The 25,738-nt window shown below is 40.6% G+C and overlaps 1 protein-coding gene across 3 annotated transcripts in view; it reads left to right on the top strand.

Annotated features, from left to right (window-relative positions):
* Positions 1 to 6,032: 6,032 nt before the first annotated feature.
* Positions 6,033 to 25,738, top strand: part of gramd4a (GRAM domain containing 4a) — a 53,034-nt gene continuing 33,328 nt past the window's right edge. For 2 of the 3 annotated variants that reach the window (XM_087178410.1, XM_023422944.2), the window contains exons 1-3: positions 6,033 to 6,372; positions 14,201 to 14,414; positions 20,112 to 20,232. In XM_087178410.1, the coding sequence (XP_087034536.1) occupies positions 6,344 to 6,372; positions 14,201 to 14,414; positions 20,112 to 20,232 (364 nt within the window). In that variant the 5' untranslated portion in view covers positions 6,033 to 6,343. The remainder of the gene's footprint in view (positions 6,373 to 14,200; positions 14,415 to 20,111; positions 20,233 to 25,738) is intronic. The other variant, XM_023422946.2, reaches the window with a different exon arrangement.

Here is a 25,738-nt window from a genome sequence, read left to right as displayed (position 1 = left end):
TCATCACAGTGTGCATGTGTGTTAATGGTCGACTGCCTCACTGTTGGGCTGAAACTAAAACATAAGAAGTCTGTGTGTATCAAAGAGCGTGGGAGGCCTTAGGTATGTGTGTATCTGTCTGAGTGACTGTGTTAATCCCTATAAAACAGTGGTGGCTGATAAATTGCCTCACTTTGATCTGGGCGCTGTTGCTGGACACACACACTCACACACACACACACACACACAGGGACACACCACAGCTCTGCAGAAACCCTCTTTTTGAAAACATTAATACCTTGTCGAATTTTTTCAGATCAGGAAAGGACTTTTCAAAATTAATTAAAATGAATCATAAAACAGCCAATATTTGTGATCCAATCTCATTTCAGTTATGTGTTTCACAAAGAAATATCCCTTTATCAGATGACTATTTGTATATTTGTTTAACTGTTAATATGTACATTATAATAAGAGTTTTTTGACATGAGCAGTGTCTAATTGAAAGCAATAGTTGACATTTAGGGAAATGTGACAAAATTACTTATTGATAATATAATTTCTACACTGAGCTCCATGAATCTTTCTTAAACATGCCTCTGAAGCCACTGCTAAGTACTACACTCAACTTTTCCCCCCACATTATTTACATTTTTTCCACAGCTCAGCTCACTTAAAGACCCAGCACTTTGCTGTGGCATTCCAAGGTAAGCTACACTTACTGGGGAGAGCTGGGGAAAGGTAAAAGACCAAGAGGGCTTCTTTTGCCTAAACTTGGGATGATGGGTCCTCAGGTCATTGATGTAATGGGTTTTTATAAGGTTAGATTCCGTGTCAGGGCCTGGAAATGGCAACTGTGCCAAGACCATCACAAAAACACGTACACCTAGGGGCTTCTGCCACCGGGTACTGCCAAGTAAATTATTGTCAGCAGGTGGAGTGAAAGGTTAGACGGCAGAGTCAGGTTTCAGAAGCCTATTGGGCGGTTAGTTGTTATGGCGACTGAAGCCAGTCCTCCCTTCAGGTGACAGAAGGTGCAAAGATGAAGTAAGGAGCTGGAGCAGAGGCAGCATGTCAAATTATGACGAGTGGCAGGGTTAGTCATGACGATAATGAAACATGTTTGTAGTAAGTCTTCAGTAGCTATACTCCCTGCTATCTTCTCTGATACATGACATTACATGAACTTCAATCACTCAAAACAGGTATCATTTTGTCAGGTGGTCTATATTTCACTTTGGAATGAAACCCCCAACTTGAAACCTGAGGAGTTATGCCGGCACCGGTAACTAGTCTCAGACTCTCTATCAGACTGACCCCCTGCCCCCCTCTTTATCTCTGTTCCATCACAACCTGGCAAACTAAATAATTTAGACCCAGGAGAGCCACAGTTGGCAAGCCGTGCTGAACAGGACCAGGCAGGAGAGGAGAGGGTGACTGATACAACTGTGCCATCTACTGGTGGAGAATGGAAAGTCAAAGTTCATTTAGATTGTGTGCAATTTGTGTGAGTATTTGTGACGAGAGCAAGGGATGAAATGCAACTTCCAACCTTCCAAGAGGTTTTGTTGTTACAGCCTTTTCTTGGTCTGGTGTGACCGGTAGCTAATGGTGGCTAACTTCAGGTAGATGTGGCTGTGTGGCTGACATTAGCTATTGAGTCAGTGTGATGACTCAGTTGCTAATGTGCTGCTGTAACAGTATTGTTTAGCATTTAGTACCACTACTAGCCACTTTTCATCAAAGGTTATATATAAAACACAGAATTTAATTACCTTATAGCGTGAAAAATAGGTCACAATTGCTCTGTGTATGGGCTGACAATCTGGACTGTCAACCCGAACCAGTGATGTACAGGTGGGTATTATTATGCATCAGAAGATAAGGGGTTGGTTCTAAATTAGTTTATAGTTAGGGGTGGCTTTAGGTTTAATGTTATGGTTACAAAAATGTTTGGGGAACTTAATGCTACATATGTAATGGCCCGTGTAGTTGTAGGTTTCAATTTAGGTTAAATTTTAAATTAAATAGTCGGTGGAAGGTCCATAGAAATATAGTATTGCAACCAGTGCCAAAGCTGACAAAAAAAGGAGTTAGTCCAATTCAAATCAGCTATGATAAATGTTATCCATGTCTTATATATCTTATAATGTTTACACTGGAAAAGAATTCCTTCTGAAAACATATCTAACTAAAATAACATGTTAGTGTGAAATAAACCATCTTATCCAAATGTTTTTTTTTTGCATCAGCAGCCTCATCATCCTCCCTTTCCTCCCAACTGTCCTATAATTGACTCTGAATACTCTGCCAGTTGCATAAGACACGTGTGGTTGTGCAACCCTCTAGAAAATGCTGGCCTGGGATTAAGAGGTTTATTACAGGGTTTCTAAATGAGCGCAGAGGGAGGATTTGGGAAATCTCAACAGCAGTAGTTTTGCTAGAAGACATCTGAAGAGGATCACAGGCCAGAAACCCATTGTGTGTGTATGTCATCGTTTTTGTGTGTGTTAAGCGTGACTAAGGGAAATCCCGTCTAAAAGCATTAGTCCCCTTGTTTGCTGCATAATCTCTGATGACTGTGCAAACCCTGAGTGGTTTCCTATCAGAGCTTTGAGTATTAACAGATCAAGTATTGCATGGTTATTTCCAATGATACATCAGCATACATGGATGAGGTAAAAGGCCTAAAACATAGAGACAGACAGATTTCAGTTACGTCTGTGCCAACAGGCATGTGGAATGATGCCTTCAAAATGATTATGTAATAGGGATTAATAAGATATTTCTGATTGATTCTACATTGAATCAAATAATTTCATGACAAATTGGTTTTCTGGGAAAAAAAAAACCATAATTCTAACTGAACTAGGGAAAGGTAGTGTTGACTTAATGCATTGGCAGAAGGAACAAAATACAAGGTTGAACAATCAATTACTTTGACCAGACATTTTGATGGAAACATTTACATAGACTGTTTCTGCTGATGTATGATTAGACTTAGATTTATGTATGACAGTTATCATTGCTTAAGTTGAGAGGTCCCCTTCGTGTATGTAAATGGTGTTGAACAAAACACCAGCAACACCATCCACTATAATGCAGTGCACCTCAGTGGGGAAATTACATCTTTTCTGATTAGCTGACTGTTTTCTGAATGGTCAAATAAAAATATATCAAAAATCAGTAAACAATCAGAAACCAAATCCTGCCAGGTTGGATGGTGGATGCTGGTGGGCGGGGCTTGGGGCATGGCTGAGGGTGGTGACTGCTTTGTTGTGACATCACAATGTTATGGAAGTCCTGATGGCTTGTTTTAAGGCTCAGTTTCTGAATACAGACACTGTGCATTTCTCTGTGGACTTAGCGCTTTGATACTTTCACAGTATTAATATAGAACCTAGACCTGCTTTATAAGCAAAGACCACATGGAAATCTCACATGATACAATATGGGACCTTTAAGCCAGAAACTGTTTTTTAGCCACTTTGGGGATGCAAAACTAAGCTGTAAACGCAACATTTATCACCTTTCAAGTTGATATGTTAAACTTGTTGGCAAACAGTTGCCTATTTACGTACCCAGTGATTATGTAGCAACAGCAGCTACCCAGCAAATACACATCCAAAATTCAATCTCCTTTTAGCTCTGTTTTGGTCGCCACCAACATCAGAGTCAAATATCTGGCTCTCTAGCTGCTATATGCCCCATAACGTGCACCAGCTAGGCGCTAACTTTGTCTGTCTGCTGTTTAGTGCTAAATGATGAGAGCCGTGACAGTGAACCAAAACAGAAAAGTTGTGGGCAGTAAAACCAAAATGAAGAGCTGAAAGACAACAAAAAGACAAAGCTTTGTAGAGCTGAGGGGAACTGTCCTGTAATAATTCTGTGTCGGTGCATCACAGCAAGCATCCCCATTCACACAATAGTAGTCATTTGATCCGTTGCTGAATTGAAAATATTGAATATAGCTGCTATAATGAACTTCAGTTTCCATAGTTCGATGTTTCCTGAAAGAAACTCTGTATGTTTATATAAATCTAAGAGTGATTTCAGACATAATGGCATAGACTCTCTACCTGCAGTCAAGTGGTGCCCAGCAATTCTTTATATAGCAGATTGAAATCACTGTTAATTATTCTAATATGTGGTAACAAAGAATTACCTATAGTATTTGCTAGAGTCAACTCATAGTTTCCAAGCTGTTTTTCATATCATCTGATCAGTCATGCAAAATACTATAGAGTCTAAGACTCTAAGACTAAATATAACCTAAAGGTCTGCAGAAGGTACAAATGGACTGGGTATGGAAAATCTTTTCTCCCAGTGCTGCAGAGATTTGCCTACACAAATGTGAAGGTAATCTAAACCAGCACTATGTGTCTTTGCCTACAGTAGCACCTTAAGCCACACAAACATGAATTTCTTGTCAGCATAAGCTGCACCTGGATGACGGTAAGACACAGCTATGACTTTTTCTGTCTGTTTCAGTTTTTCAATGCGGAATGGAACCTTGATTAATGTGGAAAAAGTGCTGGCAACGCTTTAAAGTCTGATCCACTTTCATGCTAACATGATGAGTTGTTATGTAGGCAGCTGACGGTGTGATTTTGGTGCTAGTGAAGAGGTGTCAGCATGGCAGCCGCAGGACAATCAGGCCAAAGCTCTCGTAAGGACAAGACTATACACTGATCCTCATCGGCCTCATTGGTAGTCAGACAGCAGAAACAGAAAGTACTTGTGATTACCTCCCCGTAATCTACGGTCTCATCTCAGGGGTCAAGAGTCAAGTCGACTCCCGTTTCTCTCCTGCTTTCTATCCATGTCACCCTTCGGTCTTTCAAACCCCTCTCCTTTTTTTTTGTCTTTTTGACTCATTCACAGTGTAAGTGCAGTAACAAGTGGATTGTCAGAGGAATCTGTTAAATCAAGACCACTTCATCACTCCAAAACACGATTGCTGAAATAAGGGGATAACTTGGACGACAGCAAAGGCTCCCAACTTGGATTCTGGTACTTACAGAAGACGAGGAGAGTCTCACAGAATGACATGACAACCATGCAAAGGTTAGCGCTTCAAAAACTCAAGTCTTTATTCATCTGTTCTGTCTACTTGAGCTCACTGAGTTATCTTAGACTTCAACTCACAGTTACAAGAGGTCAAACACAGAGATGACAAGGACAACATATGCTACCTATGGCTAGGTTAAGTTTAGATCAACAGTAATGAGGTCATATATAGTTAAAATGGCAGATCTTCTGAAACAGAAATGACATACACAATACACTCAAAGTAATTGTATCTATAGAGTAGATTCTGTTAAACTACTATTTAAAGAGCCCTGTCGGAGTCAGGGCCCCTGAGGCCATGCCCTTGTAATTTTTCCCTTGAACCATGGACAATTTATATTTTACAGGTAAAATCTTTCAAATTCTTGGCTAATTCAACTATTTTCCCATCAGGATTCAATATTTTCCCACTAGAATTTCATTCTTGGAAGTGTGAAGAATAATACATTGGTCTGAAACATCCTTATAATTTCATAAGAAGTCATGAAAGAAACTATGCAATTTGGTAGGGAAACAAACATAGTTCAGTTAGTATTTGTGTTGATTTTTAGAGTGATTTCTTTAAAAGAACTGCTCCATTTCAATGAAAAAGAAAAATTATTCATGAGTATTACAGAATCAGCATTTGGAACTAATAGGAAAAGAGACAAATGGGGCATTTTCACATCATATTCAAGCATTTTGTAAATATGTTTGAATAGAAGGGCTAATGGCTAAAATCAATGCACCACATGAGTCAGTAGGAATAATATTACCGCAGTAATATCATCATTTGTCTTTGGGGTTGATTCTAATTACATCATAATGAGGCCATTGTTTACCCACCTGTTTTATAATTTAGCACTACATGACAGTGGCAGCCACAGGGCGGTGGTAAGGAGAGGTGTCTGTGTCTGAAGCCTCATTCGCTACTAACTGCCCCTTTAAGACGGCGGCCCGAACACTGACGAAATTTCCTCGGCCCTGCTGCCTTGGCTGTTTCTGCGAAATCAACAAGAGGCGAAGGCAAAGCTGGTATCTGCAAGCTCCGGGCCAACTACGCTGGTCAGGGCAGCTCTCTCCAGAGAGGAGGGGGACGCAACTGGTATTTTTTTTTTGTCAGTGTCTGCCTGTCTAACTGCTCAGCACTCAGCAGGAGACGACATTTAGCTCGTCGCTGAACAGAAACGAGCGGATATTGTTGGGATGGATGGACTAAGTGAGCAGTTATCGCCGTGAGACTGGCGCTAATTTGGACGTCCTGAGCAGCAGGTGTACTGAAAGATAAAGCAGACTAAAGGCAATCTCAGTGTTCATGAAACTTTGCTACGATTTACGTGCTGGGTAAGAGCGCTTCCCCCCCCCCCCCCTTTACCGTATTCTAATGTCTACTGTTTGAGAAAGAAATAATGAAGGTTATTGTTTTATGTCATCGTGTCTGTCTCTTCGGGGTCATGCTAAATGCGGATTATTTGGATTTTATGTTGTGTCTCCATATGTTACAGATAAAAAATAACATGTCCGACAATTTGAGGGTTTATTGAAGCAGTTAACTCCAGGCCTAACTTCAAACTCCACCGTTTGATTTAAACGTCTGTCTAACGGTCACATTTGTATTCAACATTGTAGTTTGGCCTAGCTAACGTCAAACTATCAGTGTTGAATGAAACCGTTAAGTCTAACGGTCGTCCGCTGTATATTCAGTTTTTTAAAATAACGTCCATTGCCGCTTTTTTAATAGCACCATGTCGTGTTTTCTGTATGTTGAAGCCCTAGACAACACTAATAACTCTATCCCTGAATAATGATATAGCCTAGCTACTTTGTTCATATTTTTAAAATACATTTTAGGCAGCCACTGGTTCAGTGTTTCATTCATGTTCGTGAGCTAAATGAAACTTGACCTGTAGTTCAACACAGGTGAATTATGGATATATGATGTTAGACATGAAACATCATGCCTCGTTTTATGTTTGGTCCAAGTTGAATAATGTACCTGAAAGTGCTTAATGATTTGAAAAGTGTTGGTGTGGTGTGTTCATGGGCAATAGGAAGCTCTGACGTCTAAGATTTGAGAAAAGGTGCTGTCAGACGTTAACTCCCCTATTCATATTCAGTGGAGAAGTGGGGACAGGCTTTACATTCCTGTTCTGATTTGATACTGATTTGATTACACTTCCACCATTGTCCATCCAAACTGAGAGAGGGGGCAGATTGGCTAGTTGTTAAGGAAGAATTGATTGTTGATATCCTTGTTTATATAACTGCATGGTGAAATAATAGCAGCAGAGTAGGAGGGATGCTGCATGACTGGCAAGGAGTACAAGGACAGAGTTTAGAGGGTTAAAACAGCAAAGTATTTACATACTGCAGGAAGCCACTAAACTCGCATGATCTTTTTCTAAATTTTCATGTTTGCTAATGTCACTGTAAGTGACTAAATTCATCATCTCAATCCAGCCTCAGTGGCACACTTTAATTTGGGTCATTGTTACTGTCTACACAAGATAATTACAAGTTCAAGATGTTCTCTGATATGTTTTATAACCAATGGAGACTGGTTTGAGACTGACAAGTTTTTTGTTGTCACTGCATCAGTTGTGTTTATAACCAGTTAAATGCCATACACATCATGCACATGAGTTATAATGTACGAAAAAAGCTACACTGACATAAAATAACCCAAACATGATGTTGGCTTTGAAAAATGCGTGCCATGACTGGCTTTTATTCTTGTTCAGCCAACTACATGTTGCCCAGAGGGTTGCATTAGTGGGCTAGATAAAAACAAATGCATTCTCCTTGTTCCTACCATTTCCTTATTACTCTTTTCTCCAAAATTGTTGACCGCCTGGGACTCTACTTGTACATGTTTCTCTGTGCTTGAGGCCCTTGAGACTACAAACAGAACAGAATGTGTCTAATTGGTCTAATTAAAGTCCATCACATCTGCTCCCTCCACCCTCCTTCCTCCCGTTCCCTCCCCAGGGTTGACATCAAATAGAAAAAAGAAAAGAGGAGGCTTGATGAAAACATTTACAATAACAATGTATATATCAAGCTTGAGATTGTGTTCCAGCTTAATAAGAATGTGGATACTCAGTAGCTACTTGTATTTGGCAGTAATTGGGCAGCTTAGTGGGAGAGATAATACAATAGTTGCCTGTGGGCCAATTGAAAAATATTCATCTTTCTGTTTTCTCACAGTGGCACCGGCAGCATACTTTGTTTCAGTTTTTTTTATTTGTTTTTTAAACCATCTGTAACCTCTCACTTCATCATGAGTGCAGGAAAGTGAACTGAAGAAAAGTTGCAGCCACTCATCTGCATTGGTCAGTGCTGGCAGATGAGATATTTAAGGGTCTTGTTAATCCCTCTTTCTCTGTGTCTCTCTGAGTGTTTGGTGAACCTTGTTGAAGTTGAGAATAGCTGCTAAGGCAAGTTTCTTGCTAGAGTGAGCCTTGTTTCTGCAGAAACTAAGTATCATGGATGATGATGGTGACAGGATGGTCTTACGTGGTTTATGCAGCACATTTGAGTGAGAGCACCTGTAAAAGGAAACATGGTTTGCATCAGTTACCAGAGCGGAAACACTACAGTTTAGCATTTCCACCTAACAAGTAGTAATTGTCAAAGTTTCTGTTATTGTGAAACAAAACCTGACTAATGTCCCAGAAAATACACTTGCATAGAAAGTGGCCTACTTGCGTGAGCTAGCCTTTATTGTGCTCAACAGTATATGCCTGTTTGAGTGTATCCACTGCCCCCCCCTTCTCTTTCATGCATGTCTGATAGCCATCAGTGAAATAGGATGTAATTGTAGAAAGAACCACTATACCAGGCCAGTCCTCTTAAAGATGTAGATAACCAGGGACGATAATGAGGCCATGCACCTGAATAGTGTAAGATGAAAGTGTTGGTGTACAGTTGAGAACATGCAGGTTTGTTAGCCAACCAATCAATGCCCATTATAAGCCAATCAAATTGATACTGAGATGATATTAATGTACATAGAAGAATGTCTGTAATCTTCGCTTGTGATCTAAGGTTGCTCAGCTAGAATGAGGGTTATTTTGCAGAATGTTATGATCACACTCATTAAACTGCTATTATATAATAATATTATTTCATGTATGGTATTTTGAATATTTTTGACCAACAGTGGACATCTTAAATCAAAGTTACAATCCTTCACATTTCAGTCCTAGTTGATTTGGGAACATGCATGGTTACCGTGGTAACAGCAAGTGCAATTTAATACTATGTCAAACACTCCTTGAACAGCTCTTTTCTCAAAAATACAACAGACGAGCAACAGTTAGATGACTGTTGTTTTGTGTATACATTTTTGAATGAATGCGATTTGCACTAACAATGGAGACAAATACATTGCGTTTACTGCGGCTTCTTTACAATAAAAATCACCCCTTGTATTTTCCAGCTGAAAATTTTCATGTAGAGCAACAGCAGTAGGGTGTTCTGTGCACATTAGCAGTAGCTTTATATAGCTCTGACACAGTGTAAAGAGAGTGAACAGTAAACAGTGAAGTTGATGTCAATGTGTCAATACATGCATGCATTGTTTGCTGTGATAATTTGAATGCGGCATGGGAATGGCAGACCCCACCACTAACAATGAAAATCTGTATATATAGAGATAATTACTTAAATTAAGTAGTCACTGCACAAAAATGCTATCCATAAATAGTATCAAAAATGAGTTTTGAATTCACGAAAAAAGATTAGAGCATTAATTCAGTGAAATTGTTTCACAAAATGTTTGACCGACAGTGGGCATTTTGAATTAATGTATTTCATATTGTCAGTTTTGGTCATTAAATATTAATTATAGAATTGCAGCTTATTTTCTAGATTCATCAGTTGGTCTAGCAAAAAATAGAAATAAAGAAAACAAAGAAAAGAAAATCACAATATCCCAGAGGACCAAAAAATTTCAAGTTCTAAGAATCTGACCAGTAGTCCAAAACCAGATATTCTAGATATTCTATTACTGTTGAAATAAAACAGAGAAGCAGCAAATCCCAACATTTGAGAAGCTTGAACCATCCTATGTTTGGCTTGTTTAAATAAAAGCCAGTCAGCCTCAGATGAGACCTTTCCATGATTGTCTTGTGTTATAAAATTGAGAAACACTGATGTAGGGCAAAGGGCTTTAGATGGCCTCTATCAGTCTGAGATCCACAGATGACTGCGATTGGCTGTTTCTGCGAGTGTGACCTCATTGGCCAAGAGTAACCTCCAGCTACTACAGGTCATTAGCAGAAGATTACTCAGACAGACATAAGCACACACACACACAGATACAGATACAGTGTATTACGCTTGTACAGGACATACACGTTGGGCTTGTAAAACTACTCACCCTTGACTAATGTATGCAGTTATAAACAAATACTATCAGCAATACCCTAACTGGTGTGTTAGCAGTGACATGATTAGGTAAAGGTGGATGGAGGTATCTTTGTGTAAGTAAATAGCTGAGCAAATGACTCATGGAGCCTGCTTGTGTGTATCCTCACAGAAACATTAACAGTGATCAGACCTTGAGCTAAAGCCCCTTCCTCCTCCTCCTCCTGCTCCTCCTCCTACTACTGTCCTCTCTTTTCATCCTCTATTTAAGATGATGTTGTGGTTGAAACTGGTTCTGGACTAAAGAAATCCTTATGAAGGAAATAAATAGAAGAAAAGTAGACTGAATAACACCAAAGTGCAAGGATGTAAAGAATAGCATCAGAACATGTAATGTACTCTTAAAAACGAGCTTACTTTCTACAAAGTTTAGCTCTTTTCATAAATATTACCACTTACTTTCAGGTGTTAGAGGTTTTCAGTGGAGCTCTGAATGATTATGGCTTTTTCTGGGGTTTATTTTTGAATAGGGACATGCTGATGCTTTTCATTTGCCATTTGTTAAAGCTAGATAGGTAACTACAGGGAGTTTGAGTTGACCAGTGGCTGACTGAGCTGTTGTATGGAGCAGGCTGTAAGTGGTTATTGGGAGAACAGATTTCATTGTGGCAGGTGTCTTGACAAGAGGAGAGAAGTGTTTATTAACCTGCCATGTTTCCACTCACCCCTCAGGGAGGGAATATCAACCCACCAGTCACCTCTGTAATTTCCACTTATTTGTGCCCCTGTAGGTGGGTTGTGTACATGTGGAAACACAATATTTGTTTCTAGAATTTAAGGTCATGCATGAAAAACTTGCCTTTATGCCTGTCTATCTCTCTACTTGCTTGTGGGTACATCTCCATTCCCTTGATAACATCCATCTTTCCCTCCTTACATCTTTTCCTTCCACCTTAGTCCCTTGTGCTGAAGATGTAAGGAGAGGTACAAGGAAAACAGAATTTTTAGAGGAATGGAATTTGGACTTTGTATTTGCATAGATAATGTTCTCTCCAACTAATGAGGGCATACGCAGTGCTGTTGAAAAATGCAAATAGTCTATGCATGTTTCCCCTCCACATTTGAGAAGCTGGAACCATTGAATATTTGGCATTTTTGCTTAGAAAAATCATAATCAATGACAATAACTTAAGAGGCAGAATAAAAACACTGGAATGTCCTTTGTGATGGCAGACCAGATCGACTTCTAGGTCCCGCGAGGAGTGAGGATTGATGAAATAAGGGAATGGGGATGTCTGCTTTTTTCTAAAAAAGAAAGTGAGTGGGTCAGTGACTTTCTTTTTATTAATTTCTTCAGCCTAAACACCTTGATGAATTCCCGGTCAATGAGAAAGCCACCCTGTAGGTATTTAGACTGATGGATTACCAGTCAACAGTCTCTTGCCTTTTTTAGAAATGAAGTGAGTGAGAAAGTTAGACCAGCAGTCAGTCAGACAACAAGCCTCTCAACCATTCGGCTTATCAGTTTGCCAGTCATTTATAGAAAAAAAACGTTCAACAGTTTATCAGTCGATAACCATCTTGGCAGCATGACAGCTAGTCATCCAGTCAAACAGATGAAGGATTACATCAAGAAGAACCACACTTAATCCCTTCCCAAATGACAAATCACAGCAGTGAAAAAACAAAGCAGTCATATTTACTGCAGGTTCTGTGACTCCATGCTCAGCTGCTGAAAAGGATGATGGATCGTTGAGAGAATTTTTTTTGACGTCCTGCACTCAGTCAAATCAGGAATGACCTCCTCGCACAGTAAGAGTACTACAGGGGAATCCCACTGTTGTTTCATTCAGTCAGCACTTCAAAGAAAGGCTTTAACGGACGTGGTGGCCAGGAGGTCAACACTTGGGGTGCAGTCTGAGTTTAATAAGACGATAACGTGTGTGAACTGGTAGCAGTGGGGAGACTAGCATACGTTTCCCATTGACAGTTTAGCACCTGTTGCGTTTTTAAACTAGCTCCTATATCGATTCCTATCATGATCTGTAGCACACTTGTTCTGTAGTTAGCTTATGTTGGCTTACTTTTGTTGAGCATTAATGAAGTCAAACAACCTGTCTATATTTTGTTTCTATCAGTGGGATAAATTTTAATGCAGTGTCAAGCTACTGCTGCCGAATGCAGAGGAAACGCTGCAGTAGCTTGGCTCCTGTGCATCTGTGTGCGATGACACAAACAGCCCCACTGATCTATATGTCATCATTACATCTCGGCCCTCGATACCAAAACACAACCATTAAGCTTTTCAAAACCTCTCACCAGCCACTGCCACTGCTCCTGCTATGAAAATCGAATCAATAAATGAGGTCAGAAGATCTGCTGCTCTCAACTGTTTTTAGCGGAGGAGTGAAAGGATGTGGTTGTCATGGGTATAACAGGGTTAGTGGTTCTATCTTCCTGTGTAGGCCGAAGTGGGAGAGCAAATCACAAGCACTGACAAGGTTATAGCATTAATATCATTAAAGGTTAGAGGTTGGCTTGTGTTGGGCCATATGTCACCTTTGGGAAAATTTATTCAGGGCATAAAAAGGGAATTAATAAGGGTGTCCTTGTCAGGCAACTTTAGATATCAGGGTTACATTGCTTTGAGATGCATTCCAAAATTAAATACTGAAAAAAAATGTAACACCTACACCTTTTGATAAAATAAGTCAATGTATATATTGAATTATCACTTCCTTATCACCTTCCTTTTTAAAGGTGGGGATGACGGGTATTAATACTGATCAACCAACACAAGATGATATTATTTTTTTGGCTGAAACCACAAGACATTGCTGTGGTGATTATAAGAAGCTTGTCTGTTTTGTTTTGTCCTAAACTATCTTTTCCTTAAAACTAATGTTGTATTTGGGGTAAGAAAGATCTTTATACTATCTTTATACTTATTGACTTATCATAATCTTATGTTTTTCTTTAAGTTAAATACAGAAATTAAGCATTGTGTTTTTTGGGGGTCTTTGAGTCTCCCGGCTGTAAAACATTGCTAAAATACAATGGGTTTTCATTTTCTCTACCTCTGTAATTAGTGTTGATGGAACATTTTATGCAACACTACCCCTCCCAAATCTCAAAGAAGTCAATTTGACTTTCTGTTGTTGACATATTATAACATAATTTTATATTTGGGGTCAGTTAGTCCTCTCTGACCCCAAATATAGAAAGAAGCACAGTGAATTTGTCTGTGAATGACAAGATGCTATATTGGCCTGAATATAAGACAACCCCTTATTAAAAGACAACGCTCCCTTTTTCAGCATCTGTTTTCGAGAAAAAGGCTTTTTAAAGCTAGGAAACACTTTTACACTTGTGCTGTATTGAAAGTGGGAAAGTTTCCCCTGAGATACCGCTGATAGAAGAGTGCTCGTATATAAGGGATACATAAAGAAAACATGAAACCCACATTTGCATAGCTTGTCTCTCTCTCTCTCTCTCTCTCTCTCTCTCTCTCTCTCTCTCTCTCTCAGGCCCTTGGAAGTGGTTCATTTCTGCAGTAAAAACATAGGGAGATGCTATGAACTCATCTTCAGTTGCCATGAATTAATTTCCTCCATGGCAGCTACACAGTTACACAATCTCTCAGAAACTCCTGCAGGTTAAACTTTGTTAAAACAGTTGTAAGGCAATGGGAAGGGTTTCCACTGTAATATTTTTCCACATATTGTGTTTTTAGTAAAGTCAGAAGAAAATACGTTTTCAGTGTTGCCACTGTATACTAATTGTCTTTTTATTGTCCATGCAGGGTTGCCGTCCGCCATGTTAAGGTAAAGCCCAGGTGTGCGGTGTTGACCATGCTAAAGCGCCTGGACAAAATCCGCTTCCGGGGCCCCAGGACGAGAGACGACTTCCCGGACCTGGCCGAGTCGCCACCCGCCTCTGACAACGAATGTAGCGATGACGTACAGCTGAAGCCCAGGGCAGCTCTGCGAGAAACAGAGGACCTCCTGCGAGACCCTGTGAGTACTAACCACACATTTATATGAATGTCTGTCACCCCCCCACACTTCATATGGCTTTGTATTTATCATCTTTACTGGGTAAACAGGTATCTTGCTTTTGTCGTAAATATACACATTTAGCCTCGACTGGCTAGGATGAGCAGACATTTTTTTAAATGTACTCATGAATTATTCCGTCTGATAAATATTCTCTGACCTCATCATGACACTAGCATCATTTCCTGGCTAACACAAAAAAGAGGGTGGGAGAATGTGCAGTAGCCTCTGTTTCACCTCTCTGATGTTGTTTTAGCATCATTAACAAGATTAATGAATGTTTCTGGCGAAAATGTGATTCTTTGTTTTTTATCTAAGCCCAATTTTCTGTGCTCATACTTTGTGCCACAGAGCTGAAGAGGAGAATGATAGATGGAGGGGTTGTTATGATAAAGAAAAATGGAGGAGATGACAGCGATAAAGATTTTCCAATGGTGAACACGGAATAGAGATGGCAAACAGCAGCAGACAAGAGCAAAAATAGTGAAAGCAGCAGTGAGATGAACAGATATTGGAGAGCAGGAAGTGAATGAAAAATGGAAGGAGAGAAAAGATTAAAGCAGGGAAAGTGATAAAGGAGGCTAGAGGACAGGAATTAAGCCTCAGAGGACTTGACTTAGATGTCTAGAGGGGAGGAGATGAAGGCAGGATGAAGAGGAAATGTTGAGAAAATACAAACTCTCCCACTGTGACAAAAAAAAATTCAGATCATGCTTTCTGCGTTTTCCTCCTCCCACGCTGGATACTGTTCATATTTCATGAAATCTGCAGCTGTCTCGTCCTTGTGGATGACTTAAAAACACCAGCATTGTCGTCATCATCATGCACGGGCACTGATAGGGAGATACCGGAGTTAAAAAACACTGGATTAGTCACTTGTTTGTATCATTTCCTGAATCAAGGCCCCAGGAATCTCTGTCTCCCTTTCATTTTTATCTCCTTTGTTACATTGTTTCTCCTCAAACAGACAGCTGATGGAACTGTGGGTTTTCCTGCTTCCCATTCAAATATGGCCAAAGCCCGATGGTAAATGAGTGGTACTTAGAGAGAAATACACCATTAAACCTTAACAGCCTTCCCTGTACCCACATGAGAAAAAAAGAAACTGTGGCTTTTTCTAATTGGTTCTAGAGCTATTTTTTTTTTTAATCATTCATGTAGCTGACTTTGGATATGTGCAACATGTGTCTGTTTTTGCATGTATGCACTTGAGCTTTCCTCTGTCTCCCAGTGTGTCTGTGAGCTGGTGTTTGTATGTCTGTATGTGCTCTAGTGTTTGCCTGCATGATTACCAGCCCACTGGGAAGGCATCGCCCACATCACGGCACTGATGAGTCACACTCTGAAGCCCCAAAATAGACCAAGCTAGCTCTTATCCCTGCTGGGACACACACTCACATACACACATGACACATGCACACTTTCTCCCACAAAGCATGCAGTCGCATTCAATGTCTAGGAGCTGCCTGTGCTTGGTGGAAATCTCATCGTCCCTGCGTAGTGCCCTTCATAGGTCCCTAGTGACACACTGGAGCCAACCCATACTGCAGTGATGTCTGTCTCTCCTGTCTCCAGGATCACACCACATGACCAGGGTCCAGACCTCACCTTCATTACCTCATCTGTCAAAAAGAGGACAGAGTGTACCCTTGGGCTGCAGAATCCATGAACTGAGACTTTATGACAAACTAGCCTGTGTTATCCATACTGAATAGGTAGAATGTCATCAGGCAGATGGTGTTCAGTCATTGCACAGACGACTGCATACGACCTCACTGGCCTCTAATCACTTCTCCTGCTTGATCAGGTGGCTTCCTCACTGTATCTGTCATACTTTGCCTTTGTATCCATTATCTACTCACACATAAAAAGTGAATATCATTTCATCAGCATTAATTATATAACATTAATATTGATAATGAATGTAAATAACAATCTCAAAATAGGATAAACTTCGACCTGCATAGAGTTTCCTTCTCTCTTCTCTCTGGGCATAAACATTGTTAGTTAAACCCTCCACTGTTGCTGCATTACCACCTGCTTCACTCCTGTGTACAAATTAAAACTTAATATGGTTCTCTAGTTTTATTGATCAGAATTTATAGAATATATTAGAATATATAGCCCTTAATGACCTGATCAGCCTTATAGCCAGTGAAATGTGAGCTGTAGTCAAACAAGAATGCATATGATATGTATTTAAATTTTCCAGCTAACTGTATGAAAAGCTGTTAATTGCACCTCTGCTGCTGATGTTGCTCGAAGGGCCTGTGGTTGTCTTTACCGAGAAGACTGCTGCCTAAGTCATTGTGGTGGATCTGAGTTTTGTTCTTTGGTAAGAGATGCCTGTCAGTTCCGAGTGTACTGTAGGCTGAAACTTTTTCGTGTTTAGTTTGGCTGTTTTGTTTTAATTTAAAGTGATTTATATTTTTCTGTATTTTTCTATATTTATGAGTGCAGATGTCACAAAACTGTTGTCCTGATCCCCTGTCAGCAAAAAACCCTGTCAACAAAGTTCTTGTTAGACTGTGTTTGTATGTGCATCATTTTAAAAAAAAGTCAAGAAATCACAGGGTTAACAGGAAATCAGGTTGGGTAGACAGGAGCGTGCATGGTTTCACTGGCAGGGGAGGAAAAGTGAAAGTAGAACACATAATTTCGTATCTGTAAAGTCGAGTATAACCACATTATCTGTTACACTGGAAGCATTTTCTACCATCAATAGAGCATTTATCATTCACATATACTGACAAAGTATAGTCACAAATTCCACTCATCTTTTTACTTTGTTAATGGCCTCAACTGGTTATTTTTGAAGAGCCGTACCACCTTTGCAGTCACATATTTTATAAAACACACATTAACAAACAGCGGTATGGCCTGTCAGTGTTCATTGTGTGAAAACATCTTCTGTGGTAGGCTGGATTCCTTTGTTAGTTGTTCATTATTGGACATCACAGATCGAAAAGTACCACCAGCACCCTGCTGGACAACACCAATCTGCCACAGGTCTCCTGTGATATTTGTGTTTATGAGCAGAGCAAGGCCTTGGAATCACACCTTGTGTATTTCACCTCCTACTGTTAGACTCACACCGAACCTCATGAGAGAGCTGCAAGCTGAAAAAGCACACGACTTTTCACACCAGAGAACAAGGAGCATGGAAAAAGCATTTGATGTCCCTGTGGCTGCTCTCTAGAATAAAAAACATTTCTGTGTCAGTTCTGTACTGAGGAACACCATGTAACCCATGGACAGTATCCTTAGAGGCTGAGTATGGGAAATGTGGAATTGTAAACCAGCCAACATAAACTACAACCCAAAATTACTAAACTTCAAAATTCTGACCATAAATCTGAGCACAAAGAGGAAGAATGGAGTAAAGGATCAAATGAGCGGTTCAGCAGACGACTGACGAGGGTGAGCAGGAGGCTAGGGAGATCAGTCAGAAGTACAGAAAAACACAGAGAAACCAGACTGAGTTCATCAAGCTCATTGAAGAGAAGCACAATAGAATAATGACAGGATGAAAGCTTCATAATAGACCTGGAGCAGCAAATTGCTGACCTGAAGAAGAGAGATGCAGAGCTGTGTACACAGTGGGCTGAGTGTGGAATATTGTGCAGAGCGTTGTGCCTCAACTAAACAAGCCAAGAGGGCTGGAAAGGCTGTGAGGATAGTCGAAGGGAATTTAAGTCTGAGAGACTGAGAAGAATCTTTCAGACAAAAAAGAGCTTCAGTAGTAAAGTTAAATTTAAAGGATAAACAGTCTTGACTTTGTTTTGTTTCTTACACATGAATATGTAGCTAATATTGTGTTTTCTTTGTTTCTTTTGTGGTAAGTGATTGATTGCAGTTCACCTGGAGTTGTGGATTGTGGCTTATTTGCAATTAAGATTCAGAGAATTGTTTCAGAAAATGTGTTTAGCAACATCTGTTCACCTCTGTTCCACAACAGACAGAAAATGATTCTGATGTTCTGAATAAATTATTCTCAGTTTCCTCATGTGCATCTTCAGTATGAAATGACTGAAGGCTGATGGTGGGTGTGAAGCACAGTGCGGTAGCTATTAATCTCACAGCACTGACGCTTTTTGAAGAATCTCATTAAAAGGTGATTTTCATTTATATTCATTTTTGCATACATTTTATGGTTATAAGGGCTCAGTCATCTCTGCTAAAAAAAAAAAAAAACTGCATACAGTGTGAAAATAATCATGGAAAAGATAATGGAGTTTTACAGTGGATTCCTCCGCTCACATCAGCCAGAGCCACGAAAGAGGGAGAGGGGGAACACAATAATTAATCGGCCGATAATCGTCCAGGGTGACGTCAGGGCTTGACCTACTTTTGATGACCAGGAGCCTCTGACTTAGACTTGATGACTGCATCGAACACATGAAGGTGTTCCTACGTTATGTAGCAACCATTAGCGATAAGAAAAAATAAAAGCTGTCACAATCCAGACCAAAGAGCCTTGTTGCTGATTGCTCGTAATGCAGCAAATATTCTTTTCACTCCCGCCGTCCGATCCTTCCTCCACGTCCTCTTTGTCTTTGTCCTTTTTTTTTTTTTACCTCTTTCACTTTCTTTCTCTCATTAATCCTCCTGTCTCCATTTAATTCTCAAAACCTGAGTCAACATCCTTTTTCTTCTCCACGACACACTTCCAGAAGAGGCTCTCATTTGTTTTCTTTGAAGTGCTTCTTTATTCAGGGACACTCTCTCCATCTCTGTGTCTCTGTGTCTCCCCACCCGCCTCTCTTGTTACGTTTTGGTTCTTTCCCAAAGCACATTTTTTTCAGGTCACTGTCAGTTTTGTGCTCTCTCTCTCTCTCTCTCTCTCTCTCTCTCCCTCTCCCTCTCCCTCTCCCTCCCTTGTTTGCTCTCGCTTTTGCAGAGAGCACATCAGCTGGAGACATTGCAGTGTGTCTATGCACACACACACACGCTGGTTGCTGTCGGGGAGAAGCTGCTGCAGCCGTGTGTGTGTATGAGTCTCTCTTAAAGGACCCTAGCTGTAGTTGAACAGTGAGGCTCAACCTGCAGTGCTCATCATCCTGCGAGCACAGCCATCTCTCCTCTCCTCTCGCACTCTCCTTTCCTCTCCATCCATCATCTACTCATCCCTAATCCTCACACTCTTTCCCTCATTCCTCTCTTCTCTCACACAGTCATCATTTCTCAATCACTGTCATTCACTCTGACCACCTCCACACATGTTGTGTTGCTAGTTGTGTGTGTATGTGTGTGTCAGGGTTAAACCCCTTAGTCAGAGGTGTGTGAGTCATCAGTGTTGCCGTAGTGAGAAGAAGGGGAATATCCTCTTTTTTGCCTAACTCCTCCTATCTCACTCCTGCTGGACTTAAATCGAGAGAGGAAACATTACCGTGAGTCATGGTGCCATGCTTGTGTATATATGTGTGTGTGGGTGTGTGTGTGTATTATGGGATATTACTGCTTGTGTTCTCTTGTATGCATTACATACAAGTACTGTACTTGTTATTCTAAAACCAAACATGTCTTTCTTTTGTTTTCTCCGTTTGTGAACGCAAAAATTTTGTGTGTATGTGGGTGCATGGACCTGTGTGTGTGTGTTTGTGTGTGTGTGTGTGTGTGTGTGTGTGTGTGTGTGTGTGTGTGTGTGTGTGTGTGTAGGCAGGTTCAGGGTCTCCCACCATGGCTGCGGCCATCCAGGAGTTCCAGAGGTCGGAGTCAGACCGACTCAACGAAGTCAAAGGTCACCTGGAAATTGCCTTACTGGAGAAACATTTCCTACGTGAGTGTATACACACACACACACCCACACACAAAGATAACACCAGACAAACAGACATTGTAGTGCTCTGTTGCTACAATGGCGGGTCACTTGATTGTCTAGGGGCTGCCTGTTTGGTATATAAACAAACATTAGCTGGAAGCCCACTGGTACATGTTAAGCCTTTCAGTAAGAGGTTATCATCAGTCTATGTTGTTCAGTGTTCAGAGTTGCAATTTACTGTTGTGATGTCTCAGTTTACCTTCATCTTTACCTAGAATCCCACTTGTTAGTTCCCAGAGAAAAGCCCTGGTTAAACACAATATGTAGGTGGTGAGCAAGAAAGCAACAGAATAAGGAGAAAGTATGAGTTGTAATGTCTTGCAGTGGTGACTTTGTGTTGTGGAGATGCTGCTTCTTGCTACAGTTTCTTAACTTCAGTGCCTCTTTGATGAGGGTCTTGTTCAACTCGGTTGTAGTGGATATGAAAATCTATCCTCTGCATGTTGACACTTATTGATGTGTATCTAACTTTAAGCATGTTGTGATATCCGTCTTCTTTGTGGTTTCAGCCTCGCAGCAGGTTGGTTTTGCTCTTGGCTGCTGTGTGCATCTTGATTATAACAGAAAAGCACTTAATGACAACCCTGACGGGTTCACTACATGAAACTGGAAAAATGTTTTGCCCAACTCAGCTGAAAAGCTAAAATAATACCCAGTTGTACCTGTAAGCAGTACTCTGTTTCAGTGCTTCATATAATGTTTGCTATTAATTTCAATCAAATGCTAAAATTTGAGGGTTTTATCCTGTCTTACCTTTTTAAAATTTAGGATCATTAGAAGTCAACACACAAAGTTGGACTGACTTGAGGTAACTATGTTATCTGATATTTAGGATGGGCTATAATGACTGTAACATCCTGTTTTGATGACTGTATTTTAACAACCCTGAAGCGTAATGGAGGCAAGCAGCTGCTGAGCTAATGTTCATCAATTTACCATGCTACACCAGAGGGACTCACAGTGAGGTGATGCATCCATGAAACAGCAGTGCATCCTCAATTACCCCACAAACCTTTCTGTTATTAATTAATTTATTCATTTATTGTTTGTATCATGCATATCCTGATAATATAGAGTGTCACCAGGGAAGTTAATAGCAGCATATTAACATAAATCAAGGTGAAGGCAACATATTATAACACCAGACACATGGTTTACTGAAAGGAACCCAATGTCAAGCTCCAAATCTAATTAACCATAGGGTAAGAGTTGTTGTTAGTAACCTCACAGTTTGTGTAGAAATATTTTTACACTTCTCATAATAACATAGAAGTTCTCTAAAGCAGTGTTTTTGCGCTTTTGCTTCATCGTAGAGCTGCATGCAGCCCAACACACACACACACAAACACATTGACCACAGACCCGTCTGTCATGGTTGAACTGGCCAGCGGGTGCACCGGAAGAAATCCTGCCGATGGATCGTCAGAAAATCCATAAAGTTTTTACCGGCCCCGTCTGTCTCTTCACCGGCCCTCTCTGTGTGCAATGAGAGCGTGCCCCCACCTCAACCCCCGTGTTAGGCGTTGCAACCACAGCATTGTGGTTATGCTGTTATTGTCACAGCCCTATTCACTATCGTCAAAAGTAATATTACTGTACCACTGATGACAGAGATAAATGGAGGGTTGAAGATGCAATGGATTATCTGTATACATCTGAAAAGTAGGGCTCGTGTAGGAGTTGAATGGGTGATGCAGAGGCAGGGAGAAACGAGGGGAAACATCCTGATGTGAAACAAAGCGTACGATGCTTATCCCAGGTCCACCCATCCAACTCACACACATTTCCAGGCTTGTCTAACTTGGTATCCAATGAGGGGTACTGCTTGGCCTGTGCCGTTCCAGCACGTTGACAGGCCCGTGGTGTGTAATGGACTGTGAAGTCGCCCCCCCTTCCCCTTTCAACTGTGCATGTCTATTAGAGAGAGATTGAGAGACGGAGAGAGTGTGTGTGTGAAAGAGAATACCTCAGGCTATGTCCTCTCATAGTACCAGTGCCTGAGCTAAAAGGGCTGGATTCATTGTCACATTGTCAGGAGGGTAGCTAGATGAGACCTTCCTTCCTTCCTTCCGTTTTGCCCTTTCCTTGCTTCCTCCTTTCTTTCTTTCCTTTTAAAGAAATTCCTCTAGAGCTCTCTTTGCCTTTTTTTCTCCATCCTGCTGGGCTGCTCTTTCAGATTCTGCCCACCATTCCCTCTTCTTCATTTCTGGATCAGTCTCTGCTCTCTTCTTGCTCATTTATCCTCTTAGCTTCTTTTCTCATGCTTTTGATTTATTTTGCTTTTCCCTTTTTGTCTTCTCTCCATCAGACTCGGCAGTATTCTGAGGTTCTTGTAATATCTGACAATCACACGTGTTTGCACACAAATCGGGTAAAGCAGCTGTGACAGTTTCATGAGCTCAAAGAGTAACAAACAGAAATGTCATCTTAGCTTACCTAAGATGGCAGCCATTTGGCATTTTGTAAGGGGATGAACATTCATACATATCGTCTTCTGTTGTTGAATGGGAAAGGGTAGTGGTACCTCTAGGTAATGTTGTTTTTCTTCTGACATTATTTCAGGAGCTTTGTGTGTTTTATTCCCCCTGATTTCTTGTAGCCGCCTGCTGCTTCACCCTGACCATCTCATTCTCTGGTTATCCATTTCTCTCATGCCTCTCAATCTCCTATCCACTCTCTGCCTTGTGCAATCGTACTTCAAGGAACACTGAAGCATGAAAATCCATTACCACCTAATGGAGTCCTGAGCTCTCTGCCTTGCACTCTAGTCATCGTGTATTCTATTTCTATTATTTTCCTTTGCACTTTATTTTTTCCTTTATGCACTTTGTGCTTTATGTTGTCGTTGTACAAGACATGGGGACTGCTGAGCGTGTGATTCCTCGTAAAGTTTAGCCTGCTACAGAAAGACCTACATAAGTGTGCATTCATCATGTTCTCAGTTATGTGTTGAGGACGGATGAACACAGTCTTAAATGCTTATGTACAGTTTGTCATTAGTTAAAGCTAATGAGATTAGTAGGGTGAAACAAAAGATTTCTTGTAGCAGGATGTTATGGGTTTATGGGTTGTGTAATGGCTTTTCTGGTAATATAGGAAAACAACATACCATATTGAGGAAAGACAGTTTGACATAGATATAGTTTGCTCATTGAGAGGATGCTGAGCTAATGTTAACCAATTTACCATGCTACACCAAAAATGCAGTGTCCGACTTAAAGACATTGCTAGCTACAGGCTGGTTTATTTCAGCCTGTTGAGCTAACCTTGCCACCTCGTAAAGATTTGGTGAAATGAGGACTTGCGCAAAACGGTGTATATCGGCAACCGGGGTGAACTCTGAGTATGACCAAAAGGAAACAGAAAAATAGCCGCCTAGAACAGCCATTATGCTATCTTTCTAAGGATCTACATTCAGGGCAACTTGCCAGCTGACCTAATCACCCTGCATAATGCTGCTCTGAAATGTCACATTCTTTTTATTAAACGCAACAGCTCACAGTGGGTCTAAGAATATAACCAGATGCTTGTGTTGATTGCTAGTGGGCCAGCCTTTATCTTTTCTTCAGCTGTTTTTGCGGAGGTAAAATAAATGTCTCCTGGATGACAATGTTGACAAGTGTCGCAAAGTAAGTTCTTGTTACACTGCTGGAGACATCAATTTCTGAAGTCTTGAATCATCAAGTTCCACTCTCTGAAAGTTTACTGCAGGAAAACCACCAGTTTCCCAAGGTGAATTGCCTTTGGGATGGTCCTGTTGTCTTTTTGTCTCTGCCTCCATCCTTCATCTCTCCTCTTCCATTTGATATAGCTCCTCATCTGCCATCTGTACTCCGGCTCGGATAAATACGGTCAACCGTCAAAGTGAAATGACTCGTAAAAGTTTCTGTGTTAACTTTCAGTCAGACTGAGAGAAAAGTGTTTGAAATACAGCAGAAGAGCAGCTGGTGTATTTGTTTGCAATACCGCCAAACAGACTTGTTTTCATAAAGATGTCAGTCAATAATTGTCCCTTTTCCATCATGCCATTAGCAACCACCATCTGATTTCATGCTGCACGTGGTAGGAGTAGTTTTCCACGCCACAGCTGGGTGTAGCAAAGTTGGTTATGTTGCTCAGAAGTTAGATGTGTGCTGCCTGTAGCGCTTCAGCTAGCAGCTCAATAAAAGCCACCCTCTGAACAGTTATTATGAAGCAGCAGCAGCAGTAGTAGCAGTAGATTATTCATTTATTTTTTAAATTTAGGACTGTCGGTCAAAGAAGCCAAGACAGAGAACTCTAAATCACTCTTGGTTCATATAGAGGAAGTTTTGTAATTGAAAGGTCACTGTTTTTTAACTCTCTTGTCAATTTGAATTTGCTCGATGAGATCTTCCACTCAACACCTAAGATATGGAGGACTTCCACTTTTTAACACTTGTCATCTCCCCAGGACTAATTTCAGTTTATAGTTCACTGTACAGTTTCCTTCACTGTGGAGAAAAGAAGATTTATTCGTCTCTTAGGGTTTTACAAACATGCAATTCCACAGGGAAAGGACAGTGATTCATCATTTCAAACCTCGGAAGTGTGTGTTGCTCTTGTGCTCACTTATCTAATGGTGCATCAGCATTTAACCCAAGAAATGAATTGGGCTTCTTGGATTTCTTGCACACTCAGAGTGAACTAAGTGTAGGCGTATTCTCTCTCTCTGACGTCTTTCTCTCTGCTGTCTAAAATAAAGCTGGGGCCCACGCTGTATACTAAAACAAACACCCTACTTAAGTAGTATATTTTTCCATTCCAGATTGTATGTGTGTGCGTGCGTGCGTGTGTGTGTGCACGTATGTGTTCTGTGTGTGTGTGTGTTTGTGGGTACAGTGACCCATGTCTTTTCTCTTGGCTTTTGTTGTGATTGACCCATGCTATTTTTAGGGCACTTAATTGGTTAATTTGTAACCATGTTTCTGGACGTGAGATCACATAGAACGAGACACACATGAAGTGGGGGTTGTGACGCCCTTCTGCTGTGTTTCCTTTAGTTTTCCTCTCTCCCTCTTCCGTTCTCTCTCTTCTCCAGGCCCTCATTCATTCCCTTCCTCTCATCTATTCCCTTGTCAATTTCTTCTTCTCCTCGTGTAGTGTGTATGCACACACAGTCTTTTTTTATGTTTTCATCATTATGAGTGAATGCATAAATGTAGATATTCACCTCATTCTGCCTTGACCAGGTGAAGTGCTGCTGTAGTCTCTATAGTCTTCTAGGCTTCTCTCAAATCACAGAAACACACATCGCAGTGCATTAACAATTGAAAATGTACATGTGGAAAAACTCAACAATAGTGTGTCTTTTCAGAAGTATAGTTGTGGTTACACATAAAGGACTATGTTACTATAGGTGTGCATTATCATCCCTTGGAGTAATTTCAATATTTTGGAACTGAAATACATGCTAATATTACCAGGTTCCTATTTAAAATTCAAG

This window comes from Seriola lalandi, unplaced genomic scaffold (genome assembly GCF_002814215.2).
Source record: "Seriola lalandi dorsalis isolate HSWRI2012SDOR001 ecotype SW California unplaced genomic scaffold, Sedor1 jcf7180002054688, whole genome shotgun sequence".
Classification (NCBI taxonomy): domain Eukaryota; kingdom Metazoa; phylum Chordata; class Actinopteri; order Carangiformes; family Carangidae; genus Seriola; species Seriola lalandi.
The sequence above is the reverse complement of the archived record's forward strand: the minus strand, read 5'-3'. Positions and strand labels throughout refer to the sequence as shown.